This window comes from Trichechus manatus, unplaced genomic scaffold, assembly GCF_000243295.1.
Source record: "Trichechus manatus latirostris isolate Lorelei unplaced genomic scaffold, TriManLat1.0 scaffold00001, whole genome shotgun sequence".
NCBI lineage: Eukaryota > Metazoa > Chordata > Mammalia > Sirenia > Trichechidae > Trichechus > Trichechus manatus.
The window spans coordinates 41,408,571-41,423,047 of record NW_004443937.1 but is presented as its reverse complement, the minus strand read 5'-3'; the positions used below and the strand labels follow the sequence as shown (position 1 = coordinate 41,423,047).

The window sequence follows — 14,477 nt, the reverse complement described above, 5'->3', positions numbered from 1 at the left end:
CATTTCAACCTTCTATCTGGGTCCAAGTCTCTTTCCACTAATTGAACCTGAATGACAGGTTCCACTAACTGAACTGAATGACACAGATTCTAGATCAGAAAGAGCCATTTCCCAAACTGTATTTTCTTCACAATGAACATTTGTTTATACAAGTGCCTAAGAAAGAGAACTACCACGTAGGCCGTGCATGGAATAAAAAATACATTTACATTTAACTACGAATTAGAATGGGAAGGATCCCCACATACTTTTTACATTTCTACCTCCCTCCCCCCTGTTTTCCACCCCCCCACCCCGACCCCATGCTATATGTCCCCTGTAGGCAGAGACGGCCCGATAATGATTTTTTCCATGATCCTGACTGGCCTCATCATCACCCAGACTGGCTGTCTTCCACTTCCCCTACTCTACATTTGTAGCATATATTTTCCCGACATTCCTAAGTTTCAATATAGGCCCAGCTCTTCATTCTGGGGGGTCCTGAGGAGCCTCTCCCAGCAGTACATTTCAGTCAAGTGGCGGCTGTTAGGCAGTGGCCGTGGCTGGAGCTCTGAGAAGCACCCTGCTGGCTGAGCCCCACTCCCGGTGACTCCAGCTGAGTGGACCCAGGGTGGGCCCCGGGCATTCGGGAAAACATTCCGAGTGAAAGCAAGATGGAGGACGTGTGCCTGCTGGTCCCTGGCTTGGTGGCATTTCTTGCATGCCTCTCACGGTGTAAGGATCCGCTCACAGGAACGGAGGGCATTTTTCATATGACATAGCCCCTAAGTGCACACCAAATGCCTCTGATGTCCAACCAAGGACAGCCAACAGATCGGATCTATAAGCATCTCACAGAAAGTTCTCAGGAACAAAACGGTGTCACTTTCTGTATTATCCTCCATCCACTCATCCTTTCTTAGAAAAATCATCGTGGGCAGATGTATTCTAAAAAGATGTCTAAGGTAGGCTTCCATGGAAGTCAAGAGGGTGACGTGTGACACCCTTTCTGGTAACTGATAAGTCTATGCAGATGCTCCGTCGGTCTGCAGCCCCCAAGCTGTGCTCTGAATACACAGAGTGTCCGAGGCCCCGCGTAAGAATGTGTGTGTGTGTACCAGGGACACGGGAGGCTTACAGATGTGAAGATCTGATATTGGGCTGAAATCTCTAAAAATAACTGTTCATTCATTCAAATAAGGGAGATCTTCCAAGGATAGAGACTTTTTCAAAAACCAAAAATGGTACTGTTGAGAAAACAGAGCGCATCTTCTAGTCAGGATGCAGTAAACACTGACAGTATCGGTAAGCTGTCAATTTTAATTCCCTGTATTCCCACTGAAACACCCACACTGTCGGCCCCTGACAGACCACGGGAGTTTAATTGGCCCTCTTGGCTAACGAAACACACACACTTCAGCTGCTTTCACAGGGCTTCATAGTTATTTACTCAAAAGTTATACAGTCTTACTATCCAAACTACCAAGATAAACAAGAACCTCTAGGCCCTACCCCAACCCCGCGCCACTTCCTTCCAAAAATCGGACGTATTCTGAAAGCAGAACAGCTAGAATGACCACACACCCACAGAAAGCCTTTCTTTCTGCGGCCCCTGTTCTTCAGGTTCCTGCTCAGATATCCTCTGACAGATGCCAACGGTGTTCTTACCGGTATCCCTTTCTGCCCCTCTGACAAACACCTGGACCTTCTGACAGGAATCAATGAGGCAAACAATAATTTCCAAAAGCAAAATGCTGATCCTGAGTCCAGAAAGACCGAACATTGAAAGTGTCTGGAATTCCACTTGGCAGAGCTATATGTCAAAACGGCTTCTCTGAAGCTAGGCCTCCACAGTGCACCCTTCAGGGGAGAGGCTTTCCGAGGCCTACAGACATGTGGGTCAAAACGTGTGCTCGTTCTGACAAGCCTGAGATGTCACACTGCTCGTCTGCAGGATCCTTGGCTTACTTGCTACAATGCTAACCTCAACGCACTACAGCTGCCAGGGCAAGGACCAGGAGGAGGATTGTGGCAAAGCTTCCAGACGCCTGTGAAAACCCGGAATTACAAAATAACCAAATGTTGATATGTCGGGATTAGAAACCAAGTCACTGTCTTCACATTCAGCTCAGTGGCTTTATAATCACATCGGCTGACAAGGAGTTTGTCAGCACCGTGCCGCGCAAAATTCTAATTGTAGACTAGAGCGGGCAGTTGGCCGAGCTGCTGCTGAATATTAACTACCCAATCTTCACTGATTTATATACTGCTCACATTAATATTTACAGTGGCACGCCTGCTAATAAACCCATTTCTTCTCATGCTGTCGAGTACAGAAATCACATTAATACTTACTGTTGTAAATAGATGTGTTGTGGTAAGCCCTGTATGAATAAGGGCCACTTATAAATAGGAAGGTGGAAATAGCCACATGCCTTTGAGGAAGACTGAATGCTATGTTAAAAAGACAAAGATTGACTTATTAGGGAAATGTGTTTCCAGAAACTCCAGTGACAAAGACAATGGAAGGAAAAGGCCTTGGGCGTTGTTGGACATGTTCCTCAATGAGAAGTTGCTTTGTTTGAAATAACTCGAAGGCCTTACTTGAACAAGAGCCCAATTTAAGTTCCGAGATGAGATTTCTCATTGGTAAGTTGCCTTTCCTGCGTATTAAATGTTTCAGCTTATAAAACTCAAGTTTGCATTTGCAGAATATTTTCAGGAAGGGATCTTCTAGAAGGAGAAATTCAGAAATGCGCTTCCGGCGGGCATATTTCCCAAAACCATACAAGGGGCCATGTGATCTGACACATATGAATGTGCTTTTGGGGATAATCAAATGGCGTGTTTTACATCAGGGCCGTCCTGGAAATCTGGGGACATATGGCTGGCATCCCTTGGAGAAGCTGGGCTTGTCAGATGTGAAAAGGAGAGGAAGGGAGGAGAAAAAAGAACAAAATCATGTTGAAGATGGATGGGGTGAGAGAGAGGATGTGGATATTAAACTTAAACAAGGAGAAAATGTTTCCAAATATTTTGGCTTTCACATGGGTAGGAGAGAACCCATTCCACTCTTGTTACAGCTACAAGTGACAAAAATCTGACTCCCCCAGTGGGGATTTTACTGGATGAAACAAATCGGCTCCACTTGATGTCTTTTGGAAGGTGGGAGAAAATTAAGAAATTATATACATAAAAGTGGTCTAAAGACAATGAACTTTTTTGCTGAATGTTAAGCTTGCCAGGAAGTCCTTGCAGATACCCGAGAACAACTGAAGTATCGGAAATACTTTCTAGGAGATAAGGGGGCTAAGGCCACTTCATAAACCACATGTTTGACAAGACCAAGAACCTCAACATGGCTGAGGTTTATATTACAGCTGGCTTCAAGGGCCCTGGACGTGACTTCTCAGTACTCTCAGCTGCTACCCAGAAAAGGCGTGAAGTCGGGGGCTTTGAGTTAGCACCCCACCCTTCATATTCTGGCCTGGAATGTTCCGAGCATCTGGACTGAGGTTTGAAGGAGCCCCACCACACTTTACCACTGTTTTCAGGCACCGACAGAGTCCCCCACAGACTTGGGAAGGCTAACGGTGACATGACTCGATTTGTTTTGGGGAGGAGGTAGGAAATAAAAATTCATGCTTTATTTACCGCACATATTATTTAGTATCTGTGCTCTAAAATGGTCCAGTGAAAGCCTTCTGGCAATCACTTACTCCACTAACATACTGATTGGCTGCACTTGCCAAGAAGAGTGACATCCTACAGATGTGCTGAGGACAGGAGTCCCTGGGTGGTGCGGGTAGTCACGCACTTGACTAGTAACCAAAGGGCTGGCGGTTCAAACCCACCCAGAGGTGCCTCGGAAGAAAGGCCCGGTGATCTGCTTCTGAAAGATGTCATTGAAAACCCCATGGAGCACAGTTCCTCTCTGACACACGTAGGGTCACCATGAGGTGGAGCTGGCTCGATGGCGTCTGGCAGTGAGGTATCACGTCTCTTCACTAAAAAGCCCCAGATTGTAGTACTTTTTAAACACTTGGGATCATATGAGGGAGGGGAGTGGATCCAGACATGACGCTATCAAACAGGTTAAATTCCAAATGGTTTAAGAATTTAAATCTTAAAAGTTAAAACCATAAAAGTACTAAAGCAAAAAAAAGTGTGACCTCGGAATGGAGAAAGACTTTCTAACTATGACTTAAAATCCAGAAACCACAAAAGAAAAGATGGATAAATCTGTCTAAAAGTCCAAGAAAAATGTGCAAGTTGTTGTACTGGCAAATGTTTTGGTGAGTACATTTTACCACAATTAAAAAAAAAAAAAGAAGTCAAAGAAGCATCATGAACATAGTCGAAAGGCAGATTACAAATAAGGAAGATGTATTTGCAACCTGTAGTGCTGACAAGGGATATCCTTCCTCTGCACATTGGTTAGAAAAGGACCAACAACTCAAAGGAAAAATGGGCTAGAGGTGTCAACAGTTCACAGGCACGGAAGTGCAGTGGCTCGAACACATGGAAGATGCTCAACCTCACTCATAAGAAGAGAAAAATACACTCAGACTACACTGAGGTGCCATGCTTTTCACCTAGCAGGTAACCAAACATCCCAAACTTCAACAGCACACCAAGCTAGGTGGGCTGTGGGGCGAGGCACCCGCACCCTTGGCTGAGAAAACCACACCTTGCTAGCCCAATCTGGCACCATCCATCCAAACTACAAACGCGTGTACCCTTGGATGCAGCCTGTCCTCTGAGTATATCCTACAGATACACTTACATACTGGAAAAATGACACGTGAACAAAGTTACTCATTGTGACATTGCTTGTGGTAACAAAAGGCTGGGAACAACATCAGCATGACACACGGGGTGGCTTAAATAAATTATGATGCATCTACAATGGATACTACGCTTCTGCAAAAAATGAGGACAACGTTGCTCAGCTGTAAAGAGCAATGAAGTCCTGTTACCTGCTATGACATGGATGAACCTTGAAAATGTTATGCTGAGTGAAGTCAATCAGATGCTGAAGGACAAATACTGTGTGATCCGGTTTGTATGACATGTCTAGAACAGGCAAATGGGTGGTTACTAGGGGCAGGTGGCAGAGGTAGTGCTTAAGGGGCACTGAGTTTCTGTATTAGGCAATGAAAAAATCTGGAAATGGAGAGTGGTGATGGTCACACAACCTGCTGAATATAGTTAATGTCACTGAACTGTACACGTAAAAATGGCTGAAATGGCAAAAGCTTTGTAGAACTGCCCCATAGGGTTTCCAAGGAGTGGCTGGTGGATTCGAACTGCTGACCTTTTGGTTAGCTGCCAAATGCTTAACCACTGCACCACCAGGGCTCCTTGTTATATTTTATCACAATAAGAAGTAAATAAAATGGTGAAAGTACATGTCATTGGAGACAAATTTTGGTAAGTGAAAAAAAAAAACTAAGGTACTTGACAGTGTGTATAGTATAATACTGTGTAAGCAGGAATAAGAGGGTATGTAATCACGTTTGTTTATATACACATATAACAGTCTGTGGGAGAACAGACAACAAACTACTAATACAGTTACCTATCTGCAAGTGGGAGACGGTATAGAGATTGGGGGTTTTTATCATTTTAAACTTTTTGATTTTTTAACTATGTGAAGTATTACCCTATTCAGAATTTAAATCAACAACTTTTTAAAAACATGAATCCTTGGGTCTGATTGTTACTGTTTTCCTTCTCCTTTCTGGGGGCCATCAGCTGTCACTTCTTCCAGCTGTTTTCCTGCTTTTAGCAGTTCTCTCCCCCTCGCTCCTCAGAGTGCACAGTCCCTCCCTTTCTGCTGTGGGGAGGCTGTTTAAGGCGAGCACCGATAGAATCCTGGGAAGGACAGAAAGATGCTGCCTTCGGCCCCTGTGCATGAACTCTGTAATGGCTGTCCTTAACTGCCTGGAGGGTGCCGGAGTCCCTGGGCGGTACAAATGGTTAATGCTCTTGGTCGCTAACTGAAAGGTTGGAGGTTTGAGTCCACCCAGAGGTACCTTGGAAGAAAGGCCTGGTGATCAACATCTGAAAAACCAGCCATTGAAAACGCTATGGAGCACAGTCCTACTCTGATGCACACGAGGTTGCCACGAGTCAGACTCGACTTCATAGCAACTGGTTCCTGGTTGGAGGGCTGCTATTTAGGCATCTTTTGGGGCTTTCCTCCTGATTCCTGGCTACGTTCTGGATGGAGACGCAGGAGAGGAAGTGACCGTGGACAGGAAGAGGAAAAGGTAAGAGACAGAAGGCTGATGGAAGTGTGCCCCACGCACTCCTGCCTATGGCAGCGTGTCAGGGGTGTGAAGCAGAAGCCTTGTATACAGCAGCGGAAGGATGGAACTGGGTCAGGAGACAGAAGTGAAAACACCTGGGGATAGAGGGGCCGTGGGGGGTGGTGGCTGGTGGTCTCAAGTACACAGTACCCTCAGGAGGGATGAGGAAGTCTAGGCTCAGCGGGGAACAGAGTTCGACAAGGGGTAACCAGCATAGGGAACGGCAGAACCCCACAAGAACAGGCTCCATATCTGACCCATTTCTTCATCACAGAGCAGTTAGCACCACACACCGAGCAGTGTAGAACGGCATCGCTCAGGACTCAGCCCACTGCGTTGGAGACCCAGCTTGACCAAGCAGAGTGGTCCAGACAGATAACCTAACTTCTCAGAGCTTCAGTTTCCTCGTCTTCTCGATGGGGTAATAAATTCCATACATGACACATTTTACGTATAGTACCTCATTTACTCTTCATAATAACCCCACGAACAGGCACTGTCATTAGACCCATTTTTTAGATGAGGCAAATGAGGCACAGGGGCTTCAGTAACTTGCTCAAGGTCACAGAGCCAGAAAGTGGTAGGGCTGCCAGGAGCCCATGGCTCTGGTCAAAGTCTTTGCAGCTACAGCACTATAAAAAATTAACTTCTCAGATTCACAGTCAGGTGGATTCTGTAAATCCCTGCAGTTTCCCAGGACAGTTCCCAACACCTGGGTCTGGAGGAAACAGACGGTGCTCCCCAGGAAATTGTGTCTTTCAGAGGTAGAGAAGATACCAGAGGTGACCCGCTGCCCTGTAACAAAAGACGGTCTCCAGGGCTCTCTGTGATGATCTGAAATACATCTGTAGTCAACCCATTCCACATGTGGGGCCAAGTACAGGAACTAGAGAAAGGGGCTGCCCTGGTAGTGCAGTGGTTAAGTGCTCGGCTGCGAACCAAAAGGTCAGCGGTTCGATCTCACCAGCCAGTCCGTGGGAGAAAGCTGGGGCAGTCTGCTTCCGTAAAGATTTACAGCCTTGGAAAGCCTATGGGGCAGGTCTACTCTGTCCTCTAGGGTCACTACGAGTTGGAACCAACTTGACAGCAATGGGTTTTAACATGAGTTAGTTAATAACGGTGCCCCTGTGTCACACGTGAGCCTGCGGCATCGTTTCTGGGGAGGACTTAGAAAATGGACGTGCATTTATCTTCTTGCCATCCATGAAATGGTGGCTCTGTAAGGCATTACAGTCGAAATCACATTCTATTTATAATGGACTTGGGATAAAAATTAGGCATTTAAGTGATGTCCGAGATTTCCCTGTCTAAAGATTTGAATACAAAGTTCTACAAAGGGGTTTCTATTTCAGCTTTTACCCCTGGAGTGTTAAAAATATATTAGAAATTGAAGACTTCAAAAAGTAAAGAGAGATCATAGAAAGAATTACATTACCCACATCAGCAGTTACTGCCTTTCCCTAGAAAGCCAGAACTGCTGTGGGCAGCTTCAAAGATCGATACTGGACTTGCTCATCAATCTGCCCCAACTCCTGCACACTACCTTCTCAGATCTCAGGTGCCCGACTGCAGAAGACGGAATATCTGACGTCTCATCTCAGTATCTGATTCACCCACAACCAGTGATGACAAATCGTGAAAATCCTAACATCGACTATGTAAACTGGTTCACTGAAAGAAAAAAGTGACCACTCATGACATCATACCGATCAGTGAAATCAGCCTCATTAGCAATTTAATATTAAAACATTCAGCATATTAACATTAAGCGGAATTTGCCTGTGATAATCCTTACAGGAATATTATCAAGAGGCCCATCCATGGGGACTAAGATCACACAATTGTGATTTCTAAACGTTTATCGTAAGTCTTTCCAGGACAATAAGCCGTCCAAGTGTTCTAGCACCTAGAACCCATGTGCTTCTATTTTATTTTTTTAATTTCACCTTTACATATGATGCTTGCTGACTTCTCTCTTCCCTGCCTACTCTTCATCCATAACTTGTAAGTTTACGATCCTAAAGTATATTTTTTACTTGTAAGGCTAAATGCATATGTTATTTGGGCTTTAAAAAAAAAAGGTCTAAAACATGCAAATATCAGGAATTTTTGAAAGAAAATGGATGCAACATACATATACTCACAAACACAGAGCACCCCCAGCCCGAGCCACTCTGTAAACAAACAAAAAATCCCCCACCGCATAAACCCCCGAACTGAAAAACACAGCAATGCAAGCACAAAGAGGACAAACTTTAATGGGTATCCGCTAACCCCACGCTGCCTTGGTCTTTGCAAGTCTTATTTTTGGGAGTTGGGGTTGAACAGGTGAGTTTCAGCATCGTGCTGTCTCGAAGACTTTAATTCCCGTGGCAACAGAACAAACAGTCGGCAAGCCAGTCCCAGCCCTCGAGACACCCGCCTTCAGCTGGACAGCCCTCACCTGCTCCCCTTCTCTGCTCTCTCCCCAGAAGAAGGCACTTCGCGGAAACGTCTGGGAAAGCCCATGGACTTTATTTTGTTACACCTTCTAAATGGACAAGAAACAAAAGAGAACAGGTGTAGAAGACAGTATTTTCAATTGGCCACCAACACCCTCCCCCTCCACCGAGCCAGACATACCCCAGCACCAGCCTCACTTGGGACGTTTAAAAAGAGGAAGCTTAAACTCAAAGGTGGTTGGATTCAAGAAGCTTCTTTAAGCAGAGTGAAGGAGTAAGAAATGGGACTTGGCTCCTGAAGCCACATGGAAGCATCAGACACCTGCCCCAGCCCTGGTGTCAGTGGGAGGTTAAGGCTATCACGAATACAATGACGACCTTTGCTCTCGTTCACCTCCTCTTCCACGTCTGCCATGCCTCGGTGACAAACAGGATGGCTTCAAATACCACCGGCATAGACAGAATTTGGCAGGAATCTCCTGGATACCATTTGGACCTCCTCTGTGCCACATTTTTCTCTGAATTTGGTGCTGTCACACGAATCCCAGGTTCTGTCTCCTCCCATACGTTCGTGTCACCTCTGGACAATTTCTGATTCACAACATAGACTGTGAAACATGTAGGAGAGGTGCCTTGGAGAAAGGGGAATGGCAGTTGGAAAGAAATTGCTACACTTTAAGTCCTATACTTAGTACCCTTTAAAACATAAATAGAACCACCACATCTGAGACTTCACCATGGCATTGAAAAAATGAGGTTTTGTTACAAAAGGGCACTTGGAGGTGTTGAATTATTTAATTCATTATATTTAATCCTGAAACTACCTGGGCTGTCAGTTTCCACACTGAAATGCCTCCTAGTCTCTCCAAACCCTGTCGGTAGAACAGCAAAGACAAACTCGGGTATGCTGAGGCGCTCTTTCTTTTGGAAGTTCCGCTGAATCCCACCTGAACTCTAAATTCTGGCACAGGACGCCAAAGAACGTCTGTTAACCTCTGACTCACTAAGTGGCTTTCTACTCTTCTAGGAACAAACATTCTCTATTTTGAGTGTGAGGTCCGGATCTTCCGTCTTTTCTTTTCTCCCAAGATATGCTTTAATTTATTTTGATAATTATTAGACTCCATATTGGGTAAAAGTGCTTGGCACAGGATCCAGAATTTGGGGATGCCAAAGCTTGGGAATGTGATTAAAAATGAGGGAGGGCTGTAATTCAGAATTTCCTGTCTCCCTCTATCGAGAACATTCTGGAACTACAACCACTGTCCTCAGAACATCACACACAGGCTCAGTGCGGCTGCAAGCATTAATCTGAAGAAATCCTGAGTGTGTTGGAGTGTTTTTACAAATTTTCATAAAAACTTGAAATTTGCAGCTTCCTAAAATATTTAGACTTCTTCTCAACCCTTAGCCCTACTCTGAATTCTGCCAGATTCACTCTTTGGGGGAATTTTGGAGCAGAGCCGGCTATCTCTGCAGTTTTTCCTCACACACAATCACAGGCGCGTAAAACTGCCACCCGTAAACTGGCGACACTTTGCTGAGATGCAAACGTCATCCGATCAATAACTAATAACTTGAGCACTCGAGGGGGTTATCTGAGCCAGCCGCGAGGGCAGGCACACCAACCCTGGAGAGTAGGCATTTAAACGCTGACAACGCCAAAGGAAAGGTGATTTTCAGGTGGAATACGCCGAAGTGTGAGGAGTTTCCCTTTTTGCAAGAGCAAGCTTGTGTTTACAGCGTATCCGCCCACCGCTCCCCCGGCAGAACCCGTCCAGCCTTTTAGGCATCACGGAGCGTGTTCAGATGGCAACCTTTAGCACTGAGGCGCTCCTCGCTTTTGTCTAAGGACGATGTGTTAGCCTGTTCCAAGCGCTTGCACTGGCATCTCGGGCCAATTCCTCAGCAGGGGGTCGGTTACTATAACAACTGACAGCTCTTCTGAATTCGGAAATAGCCTTGTGGGAAACAGCTATTGAGCAAAAAGTCGCCATGAACGGCCGCATTAGAGGCACGTGACCCCAGTCTCCCCGCACACAGCTGCCCCGAGAAAGGAAAAAAGGCGCCCACCTCCGGGAACAGCCGGGGCCCTCAAGGCTCTCCACCCCCACCCTTTCTAGCGTCTCAGAAGACGGTTTAGAGCCACAGTGTCCACATCAACTCAAACCCTCGCAGGCAAGCCATATTTGGCACCAGGAAATACACTTAGCTCTCCCACCGGCTTGACACATTTTCAGGTTTGAAGAGTCGAACTGTAAAAACAATTGCTAATGGTTAAAAAAAAATTTTTTTTTTTTGAGATATGGCCACAGATACAGGTTCCAGAAAGGGACGAGTGGCACAAGTTAGCAGTTTTAAAAGAAAGAATGATGCCCTGAACACCCGAGGTCCAGTGAACGGTTTGTTGGCTGAAAAGGGAAAGAAAGTCACTCAAAGCCACCAAAAACTCGGAAGCTCAAATTCTTCTAGACTTGAGCAAAGTTTTACATAAAACTACCTCTCGATTCTTACGCTGCCCCTCAGCACAAAAGGACCCTTAGCAACTTGGACTGACCCAGCGCCTTTGCGCATGCAGAAGCCCTGGAAAAGACTCTGATCCTACCATTTCATAACAGTGCATTTCGCTTGCATAGGGGAAGAGCTGTTTGATGGGGTTTTCCCTGCGGAATGCAGTTCTACTCTGAAACACACGGGGTCGCCCCGAGTCGGAATCGACTTGATGGCATGGCTTTCCCCCACTGGCAACACTGATGGGGCACCTCCAGGCGTGTCCTGCCAGGTCCCTCTGCCTGGAGCACCCCTGCTTTCCATGCTCAGTGAAATTCACAACTGTGACGCCGCGCCGCCTCCCCTGGCGCCCCGCCTCCTTCCCCGAAGCCACGCCTCCTTCCCCTGGCGCCCCGCCTCCTTCCCCGAAGCCACGCCTGCTTCCCGCCCCACCCAGCAGCGGTGGGAGTTTCCCCAGGGCACACGTTTCTCTGCCCACAGGGGCCAGGCAGGAGAGAGCGGCCGGCTGAGACAGGTGCAGTGGAGAGCAGGTGCCCCTCAGAACCCGGGGGCGCAGGGTGAGCTCCACCCCGCCCACCACGCCGCAAGGAGTGTAACAACACTGTTGGCAGACCTTCTGATCTACCATGAGGACCCAGAAAGCAGGGTTGAAGTGAAATTCTCCTGATTTGAAAAATAATTCCAATTTTTTAAAACAGTATGTCAGCTAAATAAAACAGGTCTGGAGGCTCCCAGACCTGTGTGGGGTGACCTCTGTTTACCCGCTCGTTGCTCCGACCGGCACCGTCTCCTCTCTGATCCCCAGGGCCCTGCGCACACCCGATGTTCAGAAACGTCAGTGACTAAATGAACAAAGGGATGAAGAAACGGCCAGCCACGAAGGGTATTAGGTCAAAAAAACCCCAAACAAAACTGAAAACCCACGTTTGAGTAACTCCACAACCTACTAGCCGTGTGACCCTGAAAAGTCACTCCTCCTTCTAGGGAACTGGGTGGTATAGTCCTCGACACCTCACCTAGCACGCATATGGCCGCTGTGAGGATGAAACAATTGTGTGCTCTGTCTTTATCAGCCATTACTGTCATTCTTAGCGGTTACTCCCTTTTGTGATCTCTTCACAAAGGAGCCCCGGTGGCGCAATGGTTAAGATGCGCTGGGCTGCTAACCAAAAGGTTGATGGTTTGAACCCACCAGCAGCTCCATGGGAGAGAGACCTGGTGATCTGCTTCTGTGAGGATTACAGCCTCAGAAACCCTATGGGGCAGTTCTACTTTGTCACACGGCGTCGCTGTGAGTCAAAAATCGACTTCATGGCCGCTGACAACAACATCCCCTCACAGTTACCTGCGTGGGAGACTCATTACACCTGTGTCCTCTGTGACTTCGGTGGGGCAGGCGGGGTGCAAACACCTAGAGCGAACGCAGCCTCCAGCAAGTGCTCAGGGCTCGTAGGCTGTGAGAGCAGATGGGAGGAGCATGTGTGCTCAGGATTTTGGCAGCGCTGTGTGTCGCTGCTGCCGCTGTGGGATACGGGGGAGCTGCTGTCCAGAGGGGCGCATGGGGTCACTGCTTCCACAAGCAAAAGGGTGTTACCAGCTGCCCACACCTGTCTGTCCATCTGTCTGTTTGCCTGAGCCTCTATTATGCCAACACAACCCCCACACGTTTGCCATTTTCATCCTTTCATATTTATTACACTCTGTCTCTCGCTCAATGGCCAGGAAAGAAAAACACTGCAGTGTCAACAAAACTCACTTGTTTTCATGAACGGCACTCCTAATGAGGAGGCACCCACATGTGGCAAAATTTCTGGAAGTCTAAAGACCTGACTCTGAGTTGTGAGAGGAGACCCTTTTCTATCTGCCTATGTGGACAAATTGGTGTTGACTGATTCACCACAGAATTCACAGGTGGCACGGTCACATGCTGGAGAGGGACGTGGATGTGTCAGATCAGATGGAGAAGTCCTGCTAACCCTGCTAACCCTAAACTTCAACAAACTCGGGTCAGAGGTTACAACCCCCACTCAGAGAGTTCCACTTTCCTGTCCCAGGATCTGCAGAGTTAGGTCAGCCCCATCTGATTCTGAGAAGTATTGCTGCTCCATGCTTCCAGGAAGTTTTCCAAGCTAGAATTTTGGTCAATAATATGCTAAATTTGTCACTGTGGTAACTAGCACTGATAAGCTGGGGCTAAGACGGACCAAATATCATTCAACATCAAGATCTTTTCAAAGTAATAGAGCCATAACTGAGTGGGTATGCCATTATCTGGCTTCCGGAACACCAGAAAATGTAGCTGGTCCCCTGAAGTTTTCTTCCACATTATTTCGGCAAATTCAAATCACAGACTGGTTTATATCTGGCCTTCCAAATCAGTTTACCACCACCCTTAGGAAGGTGGCCACAACCTGTCAGTTTGTCCTACTGTGGCAATAATGGTGGAAGCTATGCTCTCGGTATTTCAGATACTAACAGGGTCACCCATGGTGAACAGGTTTCGGCAGAGCTTCCAGACTAAGCCATGCTAGAAAGAAAGGCCCGGCAATTACTTCCAAAACGTAGCCAATGGAAACGTTATGGATTATAACAGAACACTGTCTGACTCACTTGCTTTGGACACGTCATCAGGAGGGACCAATCGTTACACAAGGACATTGTGTTTGGTGAAGCAGAGGGCAAGTGAGGGCAAGAAGACCCTTGGTGAGATGGACTGACACAGCAGCCACAAGAATGGATTTGAACATGCTATGGATTGTGAGGATGATGCAGGACTGGGCAATGTCTCATTCTGTTGTATGTGGGTCAGCACAAGTCAGAGTCGACTCGACTACAACTAGTTATTGTCTTAAGAAGGTGGTGTCACAGCTGAGATACTTCCTTTCCTTGGAGTGTCTTTCTGACACACCCATGCACGCAGACACCCAGGCACCCACTCTATACACACTAACCCTCATCTAGGCAAGATAATGTTCTGGTTAAGACAGTGGACTAGGAAGTCAAACTGCCTGGATTCAAATCCAGGATCCATCAAAGATGAATTCCATGACTTGGGAATGTCACCTGATCTTTCTAAGCCTAGCTTTTCTGATCCGCAAAATGGACACAATACTCCTAATTACTCCCTAGGAGTTGTCTGCTGATTAAGTGGAGATGCAATCTGCTTAGCACGTTTCTGGCCATGGTGACTATTCAACAAAAGATTCTTGACTTAATATGACATAAGAAGCCA

At 46.7% G+C, this 14,477-nt stretch overlaps 1 protein-coding gene across 2 annotated transcripts in view; it reads right to left on the bottom strand.

Annotated features, from left to right (window-relative positions):
* PTPRG (protein tyrosine phosphatase receptor type G) overlaps positions 1 to 14,477 on the bottom strand; it is a 786,467-nt gene that overhangs the window by 56,528 nt on the left and 715,462 nt on the right. The window contains exon 14 of one of the 2 annotated variants that reach the window (XM_004368651.2): positions 8,737 to 8,823. The exons of the other annotated variant lie outside the window; for it this stretch is intronic. Within the exon in view, the coding sequence (XP_004368708.1) occupies positions 8,737 to 8,823 (87 nt within the window). The remainder of the gene's footprint in view (positions 1 to 8,736; positions 8,824 to 14,477) is intronic. 2 annotated transcript variants of the gene reach the window in all.